General features: G+C 40.5%; 1 protein-coding gene across 9 annotated transcripts in view; it reads left to right on the top strand.

The window, feature by feature from the left end:
* The window catches only part of Ryr3 (ryanodine receptor 3), a 586,052-nt gene that overhangs the window by 212,673 nt on the left and 347,611 nt on the right, over positions 1–25,768 (top strand). For 6 of the 9 annotated variants that reach the window (XR_003951556.1, XM_017316712.2, XM_017316702.2 and 3 more), the window contains exons 3-4: positions 8,046–8,153; positions 14,893–14,913. Coding sequence is in view for 8 of the 9 variants with exons in the window: in XM_017316712.2 (XP_017172201.1) it covers positions 8,046–8,153; positions 14,893–14,913 (129 nt within the window). In the remaining variant the exon portion in view is untranslated. The remainder of the gene's footprint in view (positions 1–8,045; positions 8,154–14,892; positions 14,914–25,768) is intronic. The other 3 variants (XM_017316705.2, XM_017316711.2, NM_001319156.1) reach the window with 1 other exon arrangement.

Raw genomic sequence — 25,768 nt, 5'->3', positions numbered from 1 at the left:
CACGACATCCCCAAAAGGATTCATATCAGTGTTATTTAACCAAACTTCTTAACAAAGTATTGTGTATATATGTATCTGTGTGTGTCTGTGTGTGCTCGCATGCATGCATGGGTATTCTTGTTTTGTTTATAAAGTCTCAGGCAAAGGACAAATGTTTTCATATAGGTTAAAGTCTCCTAACTTGAAGGATAGGAACCATATTTTATTTTGCTTCTTTGTTTACACAGTAGCTAAAGCACTGGATACATATATTTATGTTCCTTAAATAGTTACTAGTTATGTAACGGCTTGGAAAAGAGATGAGATTAGTTGGATGGACTTTGGGGATTTACCTTACGTGGGAATAATACTCACCAGTTTCTGACATTTCTTTTCTTCCCTCTGATCCATGTATTTCTATAGACATCTTAGAAATATCCACACATTATCACAAAGAGTTCACCTATTTCCCATCACCTGTTGGTCAATCTTAACAACAGATAATGTACTGAGTGTAATTTCTTACTGTGGACTCACCATGGCTTGGTCTTACTGGTTGCTGTTTGTCCCCTATCCCACCAATGGGAACCTGGTCACCCTCCCTTGTTCATTATCCTCTGCATCCAGTTAGTCACCATGCTCCATCTCTCCTAACTTTCTTTAGATTTTCTAAATACATTCAATATCTCTATCTCCACTGCCACATCTTTAATTCAAGCCTTGATTCTGAAATAATCTCCTAATTTGTCTCTCTGTTGGCTTAGATCACTTTATAGTATGAGTACAATGGTTTTTCAAAGGTTCAAAATAGATCATACTATTTCCTATATAATTTTCTTTATTGCTACCCTACTGTTGTAAAGATACACTTTTTGGAAATAAGATGCAAGATACTTCTCAAACCATTACCTATTGCTTCTTTTACCTCACTTCTCACTTTTTAATCTTGGTAGTTCTACCCTGACAAAAACATATTCCTATATACGTACCCTGAGAAACTCAGGCAGGGAGGCTCAGTCGCAGTGACTCTCACCAATACATATCTGGATGGTATTAAAGGATTACAGAGAATCAAGCATGTATTCCTACTAGGGTACTGAAGTAGAATCAGTATATATCAGCTCTTCATTCACCTACTGCTTCACCACCACCACCACCACCACCACCACCACCACCCACCTCTATCACCTTTAACATGGTTCTTCTCATAGACTTCCTTACTCAAATATTGATGCTTTGCCTCACAGGCTGAAAATTACCCATTTGTTTCCCTAACATTCCACTAGATGGCAAAAATCTCAAAGGTCAAAGATTTTGCCTTCTTTTTTTTTACAAAATAGTGATTTCAAAACAGAATATTTAAATAAGCCATCAATACTTCATTAATTTTTTGTTGAATATCATCTAATAGTATTTACTAAATGCTGACCCCAATTTTAAACTTTTAGAAAATTTTAAAACTTTATTATAAAGAACTTGCAAATGAAATATCTTCATACAGAGAAATCAACTGGACCCAAAGTCTAGACATCTCAGAGCACTTCTGTGAGAATGGCTACTCTAGAGTTGTAGAGCTTCTCATTGGTGTTTTCACTTTCAGCATCAAATGTAATTTTATTCACTCCTCTATCACCACAAGAAAGAAAGAAAGAAAGAAAGAAAGAAAGAAAGAAAGGAAGGAAGGAAGGAAGGAAGGAAGGAAGGAAGGAAGAAAGAAAGAAAGAAAGAAAGAAAGAAAGAAAGAAAGAAAGAAAGAAAGAAAGAAAGAGAAAGAAAGAAAGAGAGAAAGAGCAAGCCAGCCTATGAGAGGGTTAGAGCTGCAAGAACAATTAGCTTTATGTCCTCTTTTGTTACTCACGCCCATTGCCTGCATTCATTCTTCCAAGTTCTTTAAACCTAAGAAGTTCATCTAAGGAGATACTATTTTAAAGAGAAGGCAGCCAAGGAGCAGAGAAATTAATTACCTGCTTACCATCATTTAGTTAATAACTGGGGAACAGGGATTTGAACTTGGGTCATCCTCCCCTACAGTACTGTCACTCTGTACGTAGTATTCTAACTTGCTTTGTGGGCCATCTATTCATATCAAGGGTACATCACTGAGATATGGCACCATGTGAAATAACTATGGGAGAAGAAAATATGTGAAATCCTGATCTGGAGGTCTGGAGAAACTCAGGCAGGGAGGCTCAGTCGCAGTGACTCTCACCAATACATATCTGGATGGTATTAAAGGATTACAGAGAATCAAGCATGTATTCCTACTAGGGTACTGAAGTAGAATCAGGCAAATTTTAGAGAGTCCACTCCCTGTTAAATAGACTGACTTCAGCACATCAAAACCTTAACAGGTTGAAGCAGACCATGGTTAACTTTGCAAGGGGGAGGTTGTGATTCTCTTCCGTGTACTTGACTCCTTACTCTATTTCTTTGAAGGTTTTACTTGTATTGCTAGTACAGTGTGGAGTGGCTCTTATAGGATCCTAAAGCAACATGAAAGCTGTACTGATATAGGCATGAGTGCCCACCAGCTTGGTTGCATCAAGCCAGAAAATGTATGCTGTTATGTAAGTTTATAGAGCATGGACAACAGATAGATGGGCCTCCCTGCAATTTTACACATAGTGAGGCTAAGTAAACACTTGTTCCTGGCTTACCAGGTCTCTGACATCTCAAGGTTTTCTGTAGGACACTGAAATGAAATGCTTGTGTAGGCTAAGGACAGGGCTGGGAGAGTGATGAGCAACTATTTCAGAACAGATGTCAACGGAGCCCTTTTCTCCGTGCTGAGAATCATCAACTATGTGCCTGATGTCTGGCAGACAGAGTGACTGAGGCACAGGTTCCTAAGCATTGAGACAATGAGCTGGCCTCTTGAGAGACTCTCCTGGCGGCAGACAAATGAGCTTTGATGAGCGAGTAGCCTTTGCTCATTCTTCAGGGGTGGAGAGGTGGGAACTCAGTCCAGTTTGGAGTTTAATTAAGGATGGCAGCTGGCATAACGGGTCAGATGACTCTGTGCTCATTCATTTCACAAGTTGCATTTTGTTTTTCTCCAGATATTTCTGCTACTCTGTTCTCTCCATTGACACTGCCCACACATTCGTTATTCTGTGTGCTATTAAAGTAATATGATTACTTTTCCAAATATAAACAGTTGCAGGCAGGGGCCACATGTTAGAGATACAAAAACAAAACCATGAGGATCTTTAGGATTCTCCCATTGGATATAGATCCTCCTGATGCAAACTATTCCTGGTTTAAATGTACCTATTCATATCACTAATGAAAGTAATATTTCCTTGATAATTTAATACCCAGATGGAAAGGACAGATACAATTGTAGCATGCCAACTGTCCATGTTATCATCAGCCCTCCATCTTAATGAATGATGGCAGAGACAATAGGTCCTATCTGCTTGCCAACCAAACCATACGGAGAGAAAAGGTTGAGAGATCAGGTAATCTAATGTAAGAAAGGATCTCAAATACTTAAGGCTGTGAAAGAAATTGATTAAATAGATTAGTTATTAAAGACATGCATAATGAGGCTATTAGATTTACTAGTCCAAAGGCCCCTTTCAAATATAAACTTTAGCTGCAGACATTTCTGAATAGAAAAATCTCCAAATCATGTTGTTTAAGGAAGCCAAGGAGGAAGAAAGACTGTGTTTCCATTTTATAATATGGTGACATGAAATCCAGGTGGACACACCTCTCTAAAATCTCCTAAAATGGCATATTCTGAGATACTGTGTTGGTTAGTATATGCTTACAGTATAAAGTCTCCAGAAAAATCATTGATCATCTAATTGTGCTCTACTCATAATAGCACTACTTTCTACCCTGCTAGCTGTGAGTCTCAGCTGCTGGCTGTCTTGAGCTCCATGAAACTGAGATAATCACCTGCTGTGGGAATGTACTTTGAAAACAAAGAAAAAAAAAGAAAGAATGAAGGAATAAGAAAAAGGGAAAGGAAAGTGTCATATTCTTGGTAGGCAATAAATACCCTTTCTCCTTGGTTAAAACCGACATGATGAGAAACAGGGAAGGTCCAGTTCTACCAGAATTCCAGAACAACTAGGCTTTTACATTTGCTGTCTAGGCAGACCTTCTGGAGAAAGAACTTAAGTAGAACAGTAGTCCTTATATTAGCCAAAAAGTTCAGAATACTCATGATACAACTCATAGACCAAATGAACTTAATAAGAAGGAAGACCCAGGTGATGGATACTTCAAACCCACTTAGAAGGAGGAACAAAATAATCATGGGAGGCAGAGGGAGGGAGGGATCTGAGTGGGGAAGGGGAAGGGGAGGAGAAAGGTGGAGGAGAGAAGCCCAGAGGGCCAGGAGGATGAAAGGAAATATGCAGCATTTAGAGTGGAAGGTGGGGAAACCTCTATAAAGTCCCAAAAACCTGGGATGTGAGAGGCTTCCAAGACTCAATGGAGATGATGTTAGCTGAAATGCCCAACAGTGGGGAAATGGAACCTGAAGAGACCACCTCTAGTCCATGAGACCACCCACCCATCTTCAAGAATCTTGATCCACTGCCAACAAGAGCTTGCTAACAAAAGCCTGATATAGCTATCTCCTGAGAGGCTTTGCCAGTTCCTGACAAATACAGAAGTGGATGCTCACAGCCATCCATTGAACGGAGCACAAGGTCCCCCACGAAGGAGCTAGAGAAATGACCTACGGAGCTGAAGGGGTTTCTAGCCCCATAGGAGGAACAACAATATGAACTAACCAGTACCTCCAGAGCTCCCTGGGTCTAAACCACCAACCAAAGAAAATACATGGTGGGACTCATGGCTCTAGCTGCATATGTAGCAAAGGATAGCCTAACCAGTCATCAATGGAAGGAGAGGCCCTTGGTCCTGTGAAAGTTCTATGCCCCAGTATAGGGGAATGCCAGGGCCAGGAAGCGGGAGTGGGTGGGTTGGTGAGCAGGGGGAGAGAGGAGAGGATTGGGAGTTTTCAGAGGGGAAACTGGGAAAGGGGATGACATTTGAAATGTAAATAAAGAAAATATCTAGAAAAAATCTTGATCCAGAATTGTTCCCAACTAAAGGAAATAGAGGGGCAAAACTGGAGCAGAAACTGAAGAAAGGCATCCAGTGACCAACCCAACATGGGCTCCCATATGCACATATAAAACCCCGACACTGTTACTTAAGCATGTTGTGCTTGCTGACACCAGCCTAGTATGGCTGTCCTCTGAGAGGTTCTACCAGCAACTGACTGAGACAAATGCAGATACTTACAGCCAGCCAACCACTGGTGGGGACCCCTAAGGGTTAGAGGAAGCTGAAGGGGATTGCACCCTCTTAGGAAGAACAAGAGTGGCAACTGACCCAGACCTTTCAGAGCTCTCAGAGACTAAGCCACCAACCAAAGAGCTGGTGCTGCTCTGTGGCCCCTGGCTCGTACATAGCAGAGGACTGCCTTGTCTGGTCTCAGTGGGAAAGGATGAACTTAATCCTGTAGAAACTTGATGCCCCAGGGAAGGGGGATTCTGGCAGGGGTGAGGTGGGGATAGGTGGGTAAAGCAAGGGGGAAGTAGGACCAGGAAGTGATTTAATAAAAAAGAAAGAAAGGAAGGAATAAAAGTATTTCTTCAAATCCTTAGTAGAAAAGTACTTAAAAATGGAAGTCACCTTATCTAGCAGCTATTGGGATAGGATGGCCCATTCCCAGCTTAATACTTTAACAACAGGGTCTTAAACTTTTATTGAAAATGTTCCCAGAAGATCCAACATATAGGACACTATCTCATATTTAGGGCATTCAATTCTTATGTTTCGGGACATTGAGGTTGGGAAAGATGAGAAATGCACAAACAAATGAAAATTATAGGAACTCAGAACTGTTCCTTTGATAATGCCATTATCTTTAATTTTAAAATAAAAAACAAGTCTGGGAAGGTAGCTGAGTCTCAGTAACAGGCTACCTGTACCTTTAAATCAGACTCCATGGAAACAGCTTTGCCTATTTTGAAGCATTAGGAAGCTGTCAGTTGCTGTTTCCAATTCTGAAGAACAGACAGTGGGAGGTGGAGGAACTGCTTTTCTGCTCCTCTCAAAGGAAAGATGTAGTTGAGAGACAAAGTTTAAGTGGTTTACTTAGCTAAGAAAGCACTCCAAGAGAGATCGGAGTGAGCTGTCCCAAAGTAGGAAGAATGGTATGTTGCTTCCATACTGTGTACTGTTTTAAAGGTTTATGAATATTTATGGGGTAGGCAGGGCGCGCTTGGGATAAGGTGACCCCTTTTCCTTCCCTAACCATGGTAGATCAAATCTCCTTTTTAGGTAATTTTATTCCCCTCTGTTTCTCTAGAAAAGTTCACAAAGGTGAGGGGAGTATTCCATCAGAAGCACAAAAGCCAAGGTTATTTGAGGACACATAACTCATCATTAGTACACACGAAGCAAAATGCTCAGGCACGAACAACCTAATGTCAACTTGGAAGACATGTACCCACAAAGGATATTCTGGCTGTCGGGCACAGTTACCTGGCTACAGCTGTGGTTCTTTTGGTTGTTTCATAGCTAACTCCTTTCGGAGACTGTTCCACTGTGTGATTGAGGTCATTACTCTCTGTCAGTTAAGACATTTTGTTATCTTTATTATTTTCCTTTAAACGGGTTTCTCTGAAGACTGAATACAATAGACTAGCAGGCAGCTCAGCCAGAAACTAAGACATAGGCTATCTCTGAGACTCCCTTCTGCCTGCACTACCACACACGTCCATCTTCTACCTAGCAGCTCTGTGTTTCTCATTGCTATTATTTTCATGGTGCTGATGTATTGATGGCATTCAGGAAAGTCACAAGTTGTGTATTCAAGGAAGAGGATGGACTATGAAACTGGACTGTAAGGTCCTGAGGGCAAAGGCTTTGTTCTGTTTGTTTGTTTTATCTTTCTTAATATTAAACACTGTATTTACAGAAAGGTGATACATAAATATTTGCTAATCTAAAATATTCTAATTGTAGAAAAACATTACTATCTTCATTATTATAGGGGAAAGTATACGTTTAAATGCATATACTCTAGAGACAGACTGTCTCTGAGTGAATCTGACTCAGCCAAATACAGTACTTACGCAGATGACCTGAATGACCTGTGCCTTAGTTTCCTGGGCTATCAACTGGGACCTTAGCACTGCCTGTCTTATTGAGTGCTTATCCAGACTAGGTGTGCTAATTAATGTATACAGAACATTTAGCAGAGTGCCTGCCTGACATGGAGAAGGTGCTCCTTTGATGAGTGTCAGCTATTACCAGCAGTGTTCAGGGCAGGTGCTTTAGCCATTGGTGAGAAATATCCCAGAACAAATGCTAATGTCATGAAGTTAGCTGATTACTGCTGAGTGACTCTATTATATTAGAACGGTTACTATAGAGCTCACAAGTTCTTGTGTGGACTTTCCCTTGTTTGGAGCTATGGTTATGTAACTTTTAATCCCCTTGCTGCCCCTTTATTCATGACAGAATCCAGATTTTCTTTATAAATAAGCAGATTTCCTATGTAGCCACTGGAATCTATAAACACACTCCCCACCCCCACCCCCTGCTTCTATCTTGTGAACTCTTATGGATATCAGTGAACTTCTTCCTTCGGCCTCACTCAGTCTTGAGTACAGATGAGTCTTTCCTTTCCTTCCTGCCCCTTCTTCAGCAGGGCTGTGTGTGTGTGTGTGTGTGTGTGTGTGTGTGTGAGAGAGAGAGAGAGAGAGAGAGAGAGAGAGAGAGAGAGAGAATATGAATGTAGGGGTGAGGGTACTATGTCCTTCAATTAGGTAACACCAGGTATCAGTCAAGGTGAGGTTATCCCGACATTTTGGGCATTGTTCTCTTGACACTTTGCTTCTTCTTATCATTTAGAACCCAAATTAAACCACATCTAACTTGAATCTGGGAAAGCTACCTTGTTACATTACTATTCCTCCATCCAGCTGTCATAATCTAGTTTGTAGGTGCTAGTGCTTTTGTAATGCCACTGTGTGACTGATCCCTGACTGGTATAAGCCGGCATCCTCACTCTGGTTTTATTTCCACAGTACATTCCTCCAGATCTCTGTGTCTGCAATTTCGTGCTGGAACAGTCCTTATCTGTCAGAGCACTGCAAGAAATGCTTGCCAACACCGTTGAAAATGGCGGAGAAGGGGTGAGTACCTGAATCGTGCCCTGGGTTGAGACTGGTCGGTCACCCCACATCCCAAAAGCATATTTGACATTTCATCCCTCCAGTTTAGAACTGGAAAACCTCCATGTAGAGATAGGAAACCTTTATTCCAAGTTTAGATACGTCTTACTCAGCAACTCTAGTCCTCTCTCCTTTGAAATGACCAGCTTCCCTCAGAAAATAAATGAGCACACCACTAATGCTGGCTAGGCTCCCTTCTTCCCTCTCTTACCCCAGAGTCTACCAGGGAACATGGAGAGTCCAAAAGCACCTTGAGACTAAAAATGCCTGCGAGGCAGGTGCTTTTCCATGGAGAATCTCACTGAGATTTTATGATTCTGGTTGAACATGACCATTTTACAACAGTTGGGAGTCTACAATAGTTTTCCACAACAGTATCCTATAGAATTCAGGCTGATTTCACAGATGATGGGCAAGTACAGGGCTCCATTAAGGTTCTGTCACAACTGTTACATTGAGAACAGTGGTCTATTATCTTCCAGAAGGTTCTCCAGCCAGAGGATTGCTCAGATACTTTATAGTATTTTTTTTTATTTTCCTACTATTGATCCACTCATTTATGTCTATTTATCATCAAATAGTATAATTATAGTGGCTGGATATTCAAATCCTGCTTCTTTTCCCCATTTCCATTCCCCATATTCCATCTAATGACACTGTCTTCTGGAATACTCCAACAGCCTGCCTGGTTTCATTCCTTTTGTACTAACTGCCTCCTCCCAGTCTTCCTCCTCAGCAGCCATGAAGTTCTTTCTAAAATGCATGCCCAACTAATTGTATTCCCTTGTTTTAAATTCCTTCATTTCCCCAGTAGCTTGGGATGAATTCTAAACACCCCAACACAGCTGAAAGCCCTACAGTGTTTGGTGAGCCTTATTCATCTCTCTGCCTCATCTGTCACTACATCCCACCTAGCACTGTGTCCCAGCCACACTAAACCCCTCCTGCTACCTTCAGCATTACCGGCCTCGTTGCTTCTCACCTTACCTATCAGCTGTTTCCTCAGTGTGGCACAGCTTTCCTCCTCTTCTGTCTTCCCCTGTGTAATCCCTCCTCATCCTTCAGGGTATTAGATCATCCCAGAAGCCTCCATTCACCTACAAGTGTGTTTCAGAGAAGACCCTAATCTTTCCTGTGGCTTTTCTTTGCACTCTGCACTCACAATACAAATTTTAGTTTCTTTCTCCTGTCCCCCCAAAAATACTGCTCCTGGGGAGGGTCTATTTGTGGTTACTAAGAAGCATAGCTTATTCTAATTTGACATTAATAAAGTCATACACAATATAGTTGTGGTCGAAGAAACAGTGACTGTAGACATGATTGAACAGATGTTTACATCTTGGTCATTTTCCAGCCCTTAATGTGATCTTAGACAAGACTTCTAAAGGCTTATAGCCAGAATGCTCTAATCTATATAGTAAGAGTGTCTGTCTATATCTCCAGGATCATAAATGCCAAAGGTTTGTGGTTTTTTCACTCTTCTGATTACATTAATTTGGTTTAGTCAACATGATGATAATGCTTCTCTGTTCCTTAGATCCTTGGCCTGGGTAACATCATTTTTGCACCTCTTTTGGCTTCACTCCCTTGTCCTTCCATTGACCTCAGCACTCCATGTCTCCGTATACCCCAATATTGCCAGTTTGATAAAGCAACAATAAAATGTGTGCTTATCCTCTTTCCAAAATTCATCATTTGCAGATACCATTGATGAAAGACCTGACTGATTTAAGTATCACCAGTGTTGGTCAGTCCCAAATAAGACCTGCTCAATCCTACCTACTCAATGGATCCAGAATAGAGAGAGAGTTGAGAGATGCCCAGAATGATTCCTTGGTTCTTGTATTAATCTGTTATATTTGAAGAGAATATTTCAAAGGGCTTCTAGGTATTTATCATTTAGCTTGAATCACTTGGTGAATCCTATAAATTAGAAAGTAAACTTTTTTTGTTTCAGAGTTAATCTTACTTTGTCTTTAAGAAGAAGCAGTAACAACTTATTTTCCCAATGAAAGGAGAAGACAAATTTAAAGAAATGGAAGCTGGGTGTCTCAGATTGGAGCAGGCCTCCTTGGAGGCAGGTAGAGCTGTGTGACCTGAGTTAGAATAGGCCTCCTGGGAGGCAGGCAGTGCTGACTCTAGCTATGGAAGTCCTCCCATGTGGTTAGAGCAATCCTCCAGTGTCCCTGGTTAGGACAGATCTCCTGGGAGACAAGCAGACTAGAGGGTTGGGGTAGGGGCAAGCATGCCGATCTGCCCTCTTATTATTAATTATTCATTGGATAATAGTCACAATATTGTTTAAGTATCCAAAACGTATTGTCTTGTCTTTTTATGCTATTCTACCAGATATAAACATAGTCCAATAGTTATTTCTATTCTTACTTTTGTTATTATAATTGCTCTTCTTCACTGGAAATCTTAGAGATAGAAGAAGATTTTTTTCAAAATTATTATAGTTTTAGTATCCGCTGGTGACTCTACAAACCAGTTACCTGGATAACAGCTTTAGGCAGCAGAACCCACCTGCAGTCCTCTCTCACCTCCATCTGGGCTCTGTCTTTAGTGTGAGAAATGCTATTTTTATATAATCTCTTGAGTCTGTTTTGCTTTCCTGAGGTGAGTGTGCACATTTACTATTAGCCGTTAATTTGATTTTAGAAGATAATACTAAGCAGAGAAGAAATAGAAGTTTAAGAAATAAAAAGGAGAGAGTAGAGCAGGAAGTGAGCTAATGTGACAGAGCATAATGAGACTCAGAGGAGCCTGGGGAAGTGTGAGCAGGATGCTGCCTCCTTTTGATGACATACCGCTCTGTTTGGAAATGGCCATTTACTGCTTTTAAATAAGTATTACTTTCAGTAATGATCATGACTGCCACCAAACAGAAGGCCTTGAAGAGCGTATTTTTTTTTTTCCTTCTAGTCAAAAAGTAGTCCTTGTGTGCTGCACCTGTTCACTGCTGTGCAGAAAACTGGGCATTTAAAAAAAATTATTTAGGTTGTTTGCTCTTCCACGTGATGAGTGTACTGAAGCCCTTTTGCAAGGATTTACCATTTCTACAGTAATTTCTCTTGCTAACAGAGAAAACAAAGGTACCTAGCCAAATTTAACAGTGGAGAATTATTATTGAAATGTCCTTAGCTGCAGCAAGTGGCATATAAGAGCCAGCTGTATGTTGAAAGGGAGAATTAATTATGAGGGCCTCTGGGCAGAGAGGTCCAGTGCCTTTCAGAGCATGCCCAAGCTAATCTCACTTTTGGATCACTTTTCTCCTGATCTACTCTTATCTAATTTTATTCTGGGGAAATTACTAAGCAATACACACTTGACATGAGGCCAACTCTATGGCAGGTGTTTAAAGTAAAATGCTTACATGCAAATGTTAAAGTATTTTCACTTTTGTTGTTGTTGTTGTTGTTGACCTCAGGTTTATCAAATGTTCATGAGTATTCAGCATGACGTGGAACCAAAAACAATGTCCGTTTCCCTCCATGTCCCAATCCCTTCATCCTCCAAAAATAACTAATTTTAGTTCAGCAGCACACCTAAGAATCATACAGATATACTTTCAGTCTTGCCTCTTCTGACCAGATGATCTCTAGAATAAACTATTTTTCTTTTCCTTGCCTTAATTGCGACCTTCTCAATGTGCAACCTTCCACTCAGAGTGAGCATCAAATGAGATCAGTGCTCACAACTGCTTGTCAGAGTGGACAGCAGCACAGCTCCTCCCTTCATCTCTCCCCTTCCTCCTAGCCAAGGTTTTTCAGGAAAATTCATACTGCATCAAGGGAAAGCATCCCTTTTGAGGTGACCAGGTACATATCAAATCCTGTACTGCCCAACCCCACACAGATCTGACACTAATGTTACAATGCCTCTAGAAATTAAAGCCCTTTGCTTGACACACTTACTAACTGCTTCTCCTTCTAAGGGTTCTGACTTTATCAATGTCAGGCTTGTACAACGAAGAGGAGAGGTTAAATATGTATGTATATATGTATGTATCTATGTCTACATGTTTGTACATATGCATGTACACACATGCACATACTTATATACCATTGAGACTATGGTTGCAATGTGAATGTTACATTTTATCCATAACCCAGAGCATAAAATTACATTTGACTTTATAAACTTAAGCATGTTTTATGCTAGCACATTCAACCTTCTAACATTGATGGGAAATATGACCTGGAAGGATATTATCTCTTCAAGAACCTTCAACATAAATACCCTCAGAGGGGTTCATCTCTATTTCCACGTGTTATTTACACAATAGCCATTAACTCTAATATGAGCTTTAGGTTCCTTTCATTTGCCCTTGTCCTTAGTGTGTGAAATGCAACACAAAGAATGTTTTCTAGAAAAATTCTCATATGTGACATGGCATGTTCATAATACATTAACCCTTCTTGAAGATGACATGTCTTTGCCTGTTGAGAAGCCAGGGGCTGTCATGAAAGATCATGTGACCTTGTGAACAGGCAATGAAGCCTAGACTTAGATCATGCTATTCATGTGCTCACTTAAAGTGTGCTATTTTACTGTTGCTTTGTGCAGAAGAGAAAAAGCCTCCCCAGCTAATCATCTAGTTTTAGCTCTGACTTTGAGGACTCTGTGTTCCTCTTCTAATTGTCAGAGGAAACCTTCAGATTGAGAATGGATGTGATTAGGAAAAGAACAAGACCTGTGGTGGAAATGGGTGTGTAATTGTGAATCAGCCTGGTACCCAATTACAATGTTAAAAATATTACACCTTCAAAAAGGAGAAATAAATAATGGTTCATCTCCAACAACAGGTAATTCACTACAACCTCAGAATAATTTATAATGTTTTCTTTGTATAAAAATACAGTGTGACCTGTGTTCATATGGTAATATGATCCTAGCTTGCCTATAACAAAACCTTAAAGCAGGATAGCCAGGCTACACCAGAATAGCCACAGTAGGTACGAAAATATGAGATTGCTTATACTTTCTGGTAAAAAGCCACTGCCTCAAGCTATTAAAAACCCTGTCTTGGTGACTTTTTCAGGCATCCTCTTTGTCTTTCCAGGGCCATTGCTTTTCAGATTATTAGCCTGAGGACAATCCCCCTCTATCCCACACTTTGTTAAGACCAGGACATCATACCATTCCATTCTTAACTGAAGATCTCATGGTGCAATGGTAACATGTCTCATTCCATTAAATTCTTAATTAGTTTGACTTGACATATTTTATATAGAAAGAAGAAACCCAATAACAATGATTCTGAAACCTGCCCCCATTCATTTTTTAATCTAGAGCTGATTATCAACTCCTATTATGAAACCAATAATATTTTGTGTTCATGAAATAAGAAATCTCTTGGCAAATTGCTCTTACCTGGAAATGCCTGTCAGAACCTGCCCTTTTAATCTGTCCTGTGTTAGAATTTCCCTTGCAGAGTCACTCGTGACAGACAGCAAAGGAGAGAGACAGAGGGCTTAGGTTTGGTCCTAACACTGAAACCCCTTAGAAATGTAACTCCAGGCAGATCTCTTACAGATCTGGAACTTGAGTAGCAATATCTCTTAAAGAGGACTTGGTTTAGGTGTTCAATCCCTGAACTCTATCAGGGTAAGATGGGAAGGTGTTAACGCCTCAGTTCCTCTGTAGTATTTCTTAGCTGTAGCCCATCACTGAGTCCTTATGGAAATGCTGACCTGTTCTTTAGCCAGTGTGCTTAATGCTTTGACTTCTATATTTAGACAGAATGAATAAATGTGTTTGCTTTTTTTTTTTTTTTCCGCTTTTGGTGTGGGCAAAGACTACCCAGGACAGCACCTCTGAGGGGAGGAGTGTTGAGTATATGCTTTGACCTTTTGGAAACATGGCTCTCCTGGAAAATCCTTTACATAAGGAAAGTTATTCCATTATTTCCATAAGACTTGTTTCTTCAAACAGCCAGCCATTATTTTTGAGAAATTAAATGTTGTTATAAATGAGAGGACTACAAATTAAAGGTTTACATGATTTTTTTTTTGCATACCAAATTGTCAAAATGTACTTCTTTTCTATTTCTTCTTTCCCTGTACTTTCTCACTGTTCTTGAACAAGTTGTGATGTGATTCGGAGACTTTGTGTGATAGATGGATTTGAATGTCTCTTTGGTAAGATGATATTTATGAAGCAATGAATTGCTAACTTTTATTTCCTTTTTAGACTAGTTTTTTTTTTGATAGCATGGTATTTATTTAAAATGTTCTATCTTGAAAACATTACTTCATGGTTAAAAAAAAAAACCTTTTAAAATTAATTTTTAGAAAGTTGATTAATTCACCACTCTAATTCTAAGATAAAGAATTTCCAAATTGCCTGGGACTGGCTGCTTCCCTTGGGTAGATTTTTTTAATGTGAATGGCATCATGAGAAAATCAGAATTAGGCTACAACACTTTGTGTGTTTACTGTTTCTTAGTCACATCAACACTAGACAAAGGAAGAGTAAAAATCACAAGGCATGCGTTCACATGTAGTGCCACTTCTTAGCTCTAGCTGGGATAAAATAGCCTCCAGCTTGGACATCTCAACCCACTTGGTTCTCACTGTGTTCTGTTTCTGGTTTTGGTAGTAAAGCCTCCGCCAATTCCTCAAATGATTTGAACACTTTCATCAAATCCCGTGCTCACTAAAATATCCATTCACTGTTTTGTTTCTTGTTTTGCTAGCTCAGTGACCTCTCGGAATGGGTATGTTTTTCCCTCCTTAATATACATGTACTTTGCATGGAACACCTGACTCCAGCTGTATTTGTAATAACCTGGGCCTTCTACTTGTTAAATGTACAGGGCATTTCCATTCTCTGTGCTTCTGCTGTTTTAAAAATAAAATACAACTGCACCACATATTTCAGTCTTGGAGAGCTGAGAGGTGGCTGCACACTTAAAATCCCAGCCAGGCACCTTATCCCACCACTGCTGTGCAAGTGGGAAAACAGCTTGTCTGTGGACTCATGATTTGGCTTTATTTATTTATTTATTTATTTATTTATTTATTTATTTATTTTTTTGGGTCAGTTTTTCCCCCACTACAAGGCATTGAAAGTTGTTTTCAAAGTTTTTCTTTTTGTCCTTCTTGGTGTGATATAATAGTTTGTGTCCTTAGATTTGAACTTGGTGAGATAAAAGAAGTGTGCAGCCTTGCCTTCATTCAAGCTCCTGGGTGCTTCTGACTTCCGGTACTATTATGCAACTCCAGCTCTGCTCATCCATAAGGCTGGAATTCATAATAAAAATGAAAAAAGCTAGTTTTGTATTCTTTTGTTTTTCATGTGATATCTCCCAAAGTGACCCAACAGAACAATTAAATGTTAATGTCAACAATTAAGAATAGCCATTAAGGTTAACTAGCTTTTTACATTTCTTCACATCCCCATAGAAACATTTTCAAGTGAAAAAATGCACAGAATTTTTAAAGCTCCAGATCTTCTATGATCTTCCACTTTGTAATTCTTGCTATAGTGTTAGTGCAATTGCCTGTTGTGTAATGATACCATCCTCTGCTGACGTTAACTCTGCACATAAGATCAGTTTGCCTATGTGGTCCTGGTGGTGTCCTGTAACCATGATAACATTTAGCTTTGCTGAGTGTTACATACCCTGGAGCTCTTACCATTCTTGCTGTGATATTGAAGTGCTGGTAGTATAGCTTTGTTAAATAACCGTCTTAGGAAGGGTGACTTTCTGATTAACATGGGTGTTTTTCTTTTGCTTTTAAAAATATTTTCATGGCAAAAGTTTAAACATATTTCTTAAACTTTCACAGAGGATAAACAAGAATTTGTGTATCTTAACTTTTTCCAGAACATTGATGTTTTCATGAAAGATTCTGTAGAATTAAAGATAGGTAACTGGGATGGTGGGGTGGGTGACGGTAAGTACTAAGATAAGCTTTACAAACTGGATTCTGCATCAGGAGAAATTATATCTGTAAATTATTAGATATGCAGATTTAAGAACAATCTGGTATAATGCTTGCTTACCTTTTATCAGTAAAGTACATTTGGAATTCAAGCAACCCTATGAAAATAGAAACCCTTCCACTTATTTATTAGACAGTCTCTTTGATCATATAATTCATTTTTAATAGCTACCAGAGTTTAAATTATATATTTTCAGAGAGAGTTAACTGAACTAGAGAAAATAGCTTACTTCTATTTTGAAAAAGATTAGTTAAAAACACCAATTTGTTTAGCTCTGTACCCCATTTTAATAGGGTTATTTGGTTCTCTGGAGTCTAACTTCTTGAGTACTTTGTGTATATTGGATATTAGTCCTCTATTGGATATAGAGTTGGTAAAGGTCTTTTCCCAATCTGTTGATTTCCGTTTTATCCTATTGACAGTGTTGTTTTTCTTATAGAAGCTTTGCAATTTTATGAGGTCTCATTTGTCAATTCTTGATCTTAGAGCATAAGCTATTGGTGTTCTGTTCAGGAAAATTTCCCCTGTGCTCATTTCCTCTAGGCTCTTCCCCACTTTCTTTTCTATTAGTTTCAGTGTATCTGGATTTATGTGGAGGACCTTGATCCACTTAGACTTGAGCTTTGTACAAGAAGATAAGAATGGTTCAATTTGCATTCTTCTACATGCTGACTTCTAGTTGAACCAGCACCATTTGTTGAAAATGCTGTCTTTTTTTCCACTGGAAGATTTTAGCTCCTTTGTCAAACATCAAGTGACCATAGGTGTGTGGGTTCATTTCAGGGTCTTCAATTCTATTCCATTGATCTACCTGCCTGTCATTGTACCAATACCATGCAGTTTTTAATCACTATTGCTGTGTAGTACACCTTGAGGTCAGAGATGGTGATTCCCCCAAAAGTTCTTTTATTGTTGAGAGTAGTTTTCGCTATCCTGGGTTTTTTGTTATTCCAGGTGAATTTGGAAATTGTTCTTTCTAACTCTATGAAAAATTGATTTCAAATTTTGATGAGGATTGCATTGAATCTGTAGATTGCTTTCAGCAAGATGGACATTTTTACTATATTAATCCTGGCAATCCATGAGCGTGGTGAGATCTTTCCATTTTCTGACATCTTTGATTTCTTTCTTCAGAGATGTGAAGTTCTTGTCATACAGATCTTTCACTTGCTTAGTTAGAGTCACACCAAGATATTTTATATTATTTGTGACTATTGTGAACAATGTTGTTTCCCTAATTTCTTTCTCAGCCTGTTTATCCTTTGAGTATAAGAAGGCTACTGATTTGAGTTAATTTTATATCCAGCCACTTTGCTGAAGCTGTTTATCAGGTTTAGGCATTCTCTGGTGGAATTTTTGGGGTTACTTAAGTACATTATCATATTATCTGCAAATAGTGATATTTTGACTTCTTCCTTTCCAATTTGTATCCCTTTGACCTCCTTTTGTTGTCTAATTGCTCTGGCTAGGACTTCAAGTACTATATTGAACATGTAGGGAGAGAGTAGACAGCCTTATTTAGTCCCTGATTTTAATGTGATTGCTTCAAGTTTCTCTCCATTTAGTTTGATGTTGGCTACTGGTTTGCTGTACATTGCTTTTACTATGTTTAGGTATGGGCCTTGAATTCCTGATCTTTCCAAGACTTTTATCATGAAGGAGTGTTGGATTTTTGTCAAATGCATTCTCAGCATCTAATGAAATGATCATGTGGTTTTTAAATTGAGGAATACTGAATGGCTAAGAAGCATCTAAAGAAATGTTCAACATCCTTAGTCATCAGGGAAATGCAAATCAAAACAACCCTGAGGATTCCACCTCACACCAGTCAGAATGGCTAAGATCAAAAACTCATGTGACAACAGATGCTGGTGAGGATGTGGAGAAAGAAGAACTCTTCTCCATTGTTGCTGGAATTGCAAGCTGGTTCAACCACTCTGGAAATCAGTCTGGCAGTTCCTCAGAAAATTGAACGTAATACTACCTAACGACCCAGCTATACCACTCCTGGGCATATACCCAGAAGATGCTCCAATATGTAATAAGGACACAAGTTCCACTATGTTCATAGAATCCTTATTTATAATAGCCAGAAGCTGGGAAGAACCCAGATGTCCCTCAACAGAGGAATGGATACAAAAAATGTGGTATATTTACACAGTAGAGTGTGGGGCACCACACATGCAGAAATAAAGGAGGTGGGAGAGATGACCCACATCCCGCCAGAGTTCCAGGGCTCTGGGCAAGTGGACACGGGGGACAGTAGCACGCTCTCCACACCGGTCAGGTGGGTGTCTGGCTGTGGAAAGCCACGGAACCCCAGTCTGTGGGGGTTAAGAGGGAGCAGTCCAGGATCTCTGGGCCTCCTGGAGGTCAGAGAGGACAGGTATGTTGTGGAAGAGCTGAGAACAAAGTGAGGGCCAGGGATGGGGGTGAAGGTGGGGGAGAGGGGTGGCTCAGTTGGCCCCCAGGCCAAAGGGAGAAGGGGGCATAGGGAGAAGACACTAGGTGGTTCCCACTAGGGCAAGAGTCTGGCTAGCTCAGGCTGCTAGCTTGGTGGGCTGCTTGGGTTGGCTGGTGGCCATGGCTGGAGTGCAGGAAGGCCTCCCAGTGGGAGGTTAGATGCATTGCTCCAGCATGGCTGGTCTCTATGAGCAGAGGCGATCTGGTTTTAGAGCTTTATTGTAGAAAGACAGAGAGAGGAAAAAGAGTAGGGAAGTAGAAGCTAGCCATGGCCATGTGGAGAGAGGGGGGAAGGGAGGGGGAGAAGGGGAGTGAAAGGTGAGAGTAGGAGAAGGAGAGCTTAAGAGAGAGAGGACAGACTAAGCAGCTCCTTTTTTTAAGGTTGGGCTACCTTGCTGTTGCCAGGTAACTGTGGGGAGGAACATACCTGGCTAGTGCCAGGTTAACTGTGGGTATGGAGTCTAGCCAGAATTTCAGGAGCTTAGGACATTGTCTACGTGACTAGTAGTCACAGGATTATGGAGTTGAGGGCTCATGGTCTCAGGTGCCTCTGTCTGGGAATGTGGCTCACTGCTCTGTCCCTTGTAGAGTTTTGTACTGGTTCTCTGGAGTAAGCTTCGCTCGACCAGAACACAGACTGCCTTTCTCAGTCCCACAATGGAGTACTACTCAATTATTAAAAACAAGAATTCATGAAATTCTTAGGCAAATGGATGGAACTAGAAAATATCATCTTGAGTGACATAGCCCAATCACAAAAGAACACACATGGTATGCACTCACTGATAAGTGGATATCAGCCCAGAAACTCAGAATATTCAAGATACATTTCACAGACCACATGAAGCTCAAGAAGAAGGAAGATCAAAGTGTGGATACTTCAGTTCTTTTTAGAAGGGGGATCAAAGTACAGAGACAAAGGATGGAGCAAAAACTGAAGGAAAGGACATCCAGTGACTGTCCCACCAGGGGATCCATCCCATATACAGTTACCAAACCCAGACACTATTGTGGATGCCAACAAGTACTTGCTGACAGGAGCCTGATATAGCTGTCTCCTGAGAGGCTCTGCCAGTGCTTGACAAATATAGAAGTGGATGCTTACAGACAACCATTGAATGGGGCACAGGGTCCCCAATGGAGGAGCTAGAGAAAGTACCCAAGGAGCTGAAGGGGTTTGTAGCCCCATAGGAGGAACAATATGAACCAACCAGTACCCCCAGAGCTCCTAGGAACTAAACCACCAACCAAAGAGTACACATGGAGGTACTCATGGCTTCAGCTGCATATGTAGCAGAGGATGGCCTTGTGGGACATCAATGGAAGGGAAGGCCCTTGGTCCTGTGAAGGCTGAATGTCCCAGTATAGGGGAATGCCAGGACAGGGAAGCAGGAGTGGGTGATTTAATGAGCAGGGGAAGGGGGAAAGGGTTATGGGGCCTTTGGGAGGGGAAATGAGAAAACAGGATAACATTTGAAATGTAAAGAAAGAAAATATCTAAGAAAAAGAAAAAGAAAAAAAATCCCCACCAATTTGGAGATTTGAGTAAACAAACATTAGCTGAGTGCCAGAGAGTTCTTGATCCCAGTAGGGCAGTGTAATCTTCACTTGAGTGGGAACCTGTGGCAAGTGTCTCATCCCCTAGTAATCACTGTCTCTCTGGAGAACTTGAAAGCATCTGAGATGGTGAATAGCAGTGGGAAGACAGCAGAAATAAATACCAGAAGGTCTAGAAGAGCCCAGGTGTAAAGCTGACCCCTCTTCTGCAGAGGCTGGTATAGCTATTTGCAAAGGCAAAAGGTAGCAATCAGTGTTTCTTTAGTTGTTGTTCCTTTTCCGCTTGGGCTGAGGATTCATGGGGGAGCAGTGGGTGTCAAGACAAAATAAAGCTTTGTTCCAAAGGAGAAGATTAAGAATGGGTCCTTGGGAGTTTGCTTTAGAAGATCTTTGTATTTCTGACTTGTGCGAGCCCTGCTCACTGTATGTGGAATGGGCAGGAGATGTAAATCTGTGGTGGTACTGCCCCTAAATATTGCTGTTTTCATAACTTTGCTCTGAGGAAGTTGAGCAGAACATACTGCTTTTCTGTGTATCTATCTCAATGGTTTTCTAAAATTATGGCTTGTTCTTAGAAATGTTCAGTTATTTCTAAAGTACAGAAATTTCCAGATTTCATTTGTTTTATAGGTACAGATAGCTCAACTGTGATGACTGAGTCAGCCATGCAGAGAAGGCTGTGGCGTCGATTTTCTAAATGGAAAGGCTTTGCTCTGCTCTGCAGTTCAAAGCACAGCCGCAGAGGATGGAAAGACACCTCATCCCTGCAGTATGAACAACTGTGTCTCCATTCCTTGCTACCCTGACAACTTTTACATTTTATCTTCCCCATGGGCTTTTCCCATGCCAGCTTAGTAAAGACTATCTCCAAATGCTGGTCCAAGTTTAAAATTTACCTGGATTTCAGAATTAATGATCCAGTGTCTCAAATGCATATTCTTTCAGTCTAGAAATGGGCCCAGGATCTTCTATACCAACATAAACTGTGGCTTCCTATCACTGGGGGAGAGATAGGATATTAAACAGCATAGCATATCTAAACCTTTTGCTCTGTTCAGTTATCCATTTTTGTGGCTAGTCTTGATCCCACATTTATACATAGCATCTTATTGTGCTAGACATATCCCAGGACTGATTCTGAAAGCCCTGGAAGAGTTTAGATACCAGGAGTGATAACATTTGACCCAGGTTGCCAAGAGGATGAACTACTGCTATTTCCCAGTCTATTGCTCCTGCTGGGCATCTGTTTGGATGAGTTCCATAGGTGTGAAAACCAAGATGCAATGCATGATTTGCTGGCTGTTTTCAGCCACAGTCAGTGGGAGGAACAGTGGCTTGGTATTGGTCCCAGGCTTATTCCAGAAAACAGTATCAGATGAACCTACCACATGGACACCCCCCCCCACCCTTCCTCATAACCCTAATCTTTTCCAGTGACACAAATCCTTTCCAGATGCTTGTCTCTCCCCTCATGTGGAGCCACATAGACTATGCTGACTTCACCTCTAGCTGTATTGATTTTATCTGTAATTTTTATTAGATTTTTATTAGATTCTACTGTTCCCAGTGCACTGGAAAACAGCCAATTCATAGTGCTAAATCCCTGATCCTCTCGGGTCCAACTCTAACTGCTTTCTGCATCATCAGTATTTTCCTTGCAGGAATTTCAGATGCGGTGTTATTCTGCTAGTCCCTTTTGGCAGTCAGTCAGTAATTATCTATCTTTGCCTAAATACATTGACTTGACTTGAATGCCTTTTCCAAAGGTAAACAGTTTTTTTTTTTTCCTAGTGCATAATAATATCACCCAACATTTAGGAAGATGGCGTTTCTGAACTTATCCTCCTGCACAAAAGAAATGTGTTTGTATTTATCTTCTTATTTCTTTTATTAGACTCTGCTATTAAAATGCAACTCCAACAGAGGAAAAACAGCCTATAATGTTTATTTTTATAATCTATGTTTACTTTAAAAATTAGTTCCTTAAGTCCATCCTTCTAAAGAGTGAAATTTTCATTGCTGTATGTTAGGACATGTGCCAAAAAATATTTTCATGTTTCATATCTCCCATGCTCTGTTCAGTAATGGCTACTTCAATTTTTCTGCACATTCTGTTACCTCTACACAGAGGTACATCCACCGCCGATGGTTGTGTTTTTCACACACATACAGATATGCAGCCCTCCAGTGCAAAGAGAGTCGATATCTGTGAGATCTGCTTGATATGCACAAACTTGATCTAGGAAGAAGAATTTCAGGCTAAATCCACAATTTTATTTTCTTACACACCCCAGGGGCTCCTAAGCAGGAAGTTGCTGAGTCAGATTATATGACATCCCTGGTGTTCCTGTAACTCCTTAAGCAGGGTCCAGCTGGCATTGGACCATTTTGTTTGTAGCCCATGAGACCTTGCACAGCATTCTGTATCAGCTGGAGCACCTGCAGTCTTACAGACTGGCTTTATAGAAACTCAGTGCCAAGACTAAAGCACTCCACCCAGATTCTTTCACATCCCAAACAGCCTTTCTAATTTGCATCTTTATTTTATAATCTACTAATGTCAAAATAACATCAATTTGGGTTTAGCAGAGTTTGAAGAAGACTGCAACAAGATTTCACTTGGAAATTTAAATGTTCACTACAATGACTGTTTTTCACAATACGCCATCCTCTGGACAATCAGTATCATCTTTCTTTCTTCTATCTCTTAAGGTATATTCCAAAATACAGGCATCATTTTATGTTACACTCCCAGTCCCTCCCTGATTGATCCAAACAAGTGTGTTATTTTAGGATGACAACTTTCACAAGACAGAAATTGAGCCACTCTTTAATGTCTCAGAGTTTGTTTCAGTGAGGTTAATTTTAGGGCTAATTCTGGCACAAGGTATATCTTGTGCCATTACCAGTCGCAAGCCAATCCCAGTTAGTGTGAGATTGGAGGAAATTTGGTCTAGTCAGAAGAAAATCTCCTTAATGGCAGTATAAGACTTTATTTGTGTAAAGAACATGGGATGTATCATTTACAGTGATGAAGAAAATATTTCTCTAACCTCTGTTTTCCCCACACCTTGTTTAAATATGAAAACCTAATAAGACAATGTGTTCTCTTTGAGATAGCAGACATCTATGTTGTATTCCTCTGTTCACTTAATAAAGAGCATTTCTGTGGTCCTTTTCCATCTCCTGACATAGTCTTCTAGGGTGGTCTGCAAGAAGGGCATCCTTTCTTGACTCTTCAAGCTACATACACAGCTATTGGTATGTATCAATAATGGGGCAGTGAAATGATTGCCAGATAAAGGAGTAATTCCAGTCTGTCCACCTCTCTCTCCAGATCTGCTTCTCCCTGAGGGCTACCCACTCACTACTGTTTTCAGTCTATATGTGATTACTCTTTGAGTTTCTTGAGACCCCGATCAGCAGCGACCCCACCCAGTGGGAGAAGTGACTTCCACAATGCTCTTTTCAGAATCAAGTTATCACGTTGCACTACTAGGAACCACAAAACCCATGGAGAAAGAACTGACTTGGGTTTTTCCCTCCACGAAAAGGGAAAATGAAAAACAAAAACAAAAAGGCAAATGAATGCAACTGAGTTTTAGTTTCATTAATCTTATAGATTTTTTTTAAATTTCCTCTAAATTATGAGCAGTGGTATCTATGGGGGTGGTTGGCCCGCTCCCTGGGAACTTTGTGGGAATGCCACTTACAGTGCTTTCTTCTCTTGCAGCAAAGCCATGAGGCCCCGTGGTTTGGGGAAGTCAGGTTTTGCTATCAGGCCAGTGTGCTATCTTCTCCACGTCAGTTTGAAAAATTCCCTTTTTACACACAATGGGAAGAAAATAGATCAGATGGTGCGTGCTCTATTCTGTTCCCAACTTCCACTCACAGATGTAGAGAAAAATTGTTTTTAAAACGAAGGGTTTTTTCTTTTTTTTTTCCACCCATCAGAAGATCTAGGTGGTGAAAGGAACACTTAAATCTAAACTAGGTCTCTGGAAGGTCTCTTGAAAGAAGCCAGTAAAAGAACTGCCCAAGTATTAAATTATTTACCACTCAGAGAGACACCAACTCAGCAGACACAGACAGAAGTGGAGGAGAGAAGATGAGAGTGCAGAATTCCGAGGAAGGTGTACCTTAAAGGCCTGCAGACCTGTAAGACACGGAAGCCAGAGTGACAGCAGTAGATCAGAGGTGACTGATTCCAGTATTGGAGGCAGCATGTGTCAGAGAAGAAATGCCAATCCTTGTCTCCTAGTGCACTCTATTACCCCAACTTCATCTCCATCTATGTTTTGAGGGCTATAGGGGTGATGAGCAAGACCCATATTGCACAGGAGGCACATAAGGATCTAGATGACAGCTAATGCTGTGAGGCTGTGTGAACCAAGGGGAACTGGGGGTGGGGGGGGGGCTGAAACTCTTCCTCTTTCAAGGCTTCTCAGTCCCGAGTCCTCCCAACATATAGATTTTACAATAGAGCTATATGTCTTTCCATGTGTCATATGTATGGCAACAAAGTTGAGACCATGGCAGAGAGGGTATAGTATCAGTTCTATAATTATCAAAGCCATTGGGAAGCAACAGTATTAGTTTAATGCATCTATAGAGCTCTGGAGAAATCCGTCATGAGTCCAACAGGATGCTTCTGAGAGTAGAGTACTTACTAATTATCAAGTGTCATGCTAATCCCATGGATGAAGGGTCCAGAATGGTTTAGAAAGTTCCAGAAGTGTGGATCTTGAGCATGGCTGTGAGAATCTGAGAATCACTCTAGGGATGCAACTTGATGGTAGAGCATTTACCTGCCATGCACAAGGATCTATAGTTAAGCCTTAGTATACATATATCTATGCCCCCCCCCACACCCCAGAATGGTTATTACCATGATAGACAGGCCCACTTCAGATCCATGAAGTCAAAATCTTAGGAAAGTGGTCTACTTTTTGTGTTGTGGGTTTCTTTGTTTTGTTTGCATGCAAAGTTAGGACTTTGGCTTATAGCAGTGATCCAGGATTCCTTCTCTATAATGACCCCACAAGAGATTCAGAAACATGATGCCCTCAGAGCAGCATCTTGTCCTGATACAGGAGCTAAGAGCCAGGGTCAGCTAACCTTTTATCTGCAGGCTCCATGTACACAGAGCTCAGAGAAGGAGTTTCTCTATCCAGTGTCACTTGCTGTACTCCTAGGAGAACTGAAGCTGTTTTGTTTAGGGATACAATGGTGGGTTCAGGTGTATTAGATCAACGTAGAGAAAACAGCAAGAACTCATCTTTATACAGCAAGATCATAGTGGGCTGAGTACAGCAGCTACAGAAGGATGGGAAATATAGAATAGTTGTTGATACAGGATGCTTAAAAAAGAAAAGGTAAACATTATCTATAAGAACTTCAGAAAAGAAACAGAGCCAAACAGCAAATTATAGCTAGTTTGAGGTGCTTTACAATGCACACAGTTGGACTTATTGCGTGTAATTTTAAAATTCCAATTTTTAAATCTGTCAATCCCTGAGACAAACTAATGCTTTAGTAGAGAGAAATAATAGAGATAATGTTAAAATTTTCAATTCATGGTATTCTGACCTTTTGATGTTAAA

Source organism: Mus musculus, chromosome 2 (genome assembly GCF_000001635.26).
Source record: "Mus musculus strain C57BL/6J chromosome 2, GRCm38.p6 C57BL/6J".
NCBI classification, from domain to species: domain Eukaryota; kingdom Metazoa; phylum Chordata; class Mammalia; order Rodentia; family Muridae; genus Mus; species Mus musculus.
Note: the sequence above shows the minus strand (reverse complement) of the source record. Positions and strands in the feature narration are given on the sequence as shown.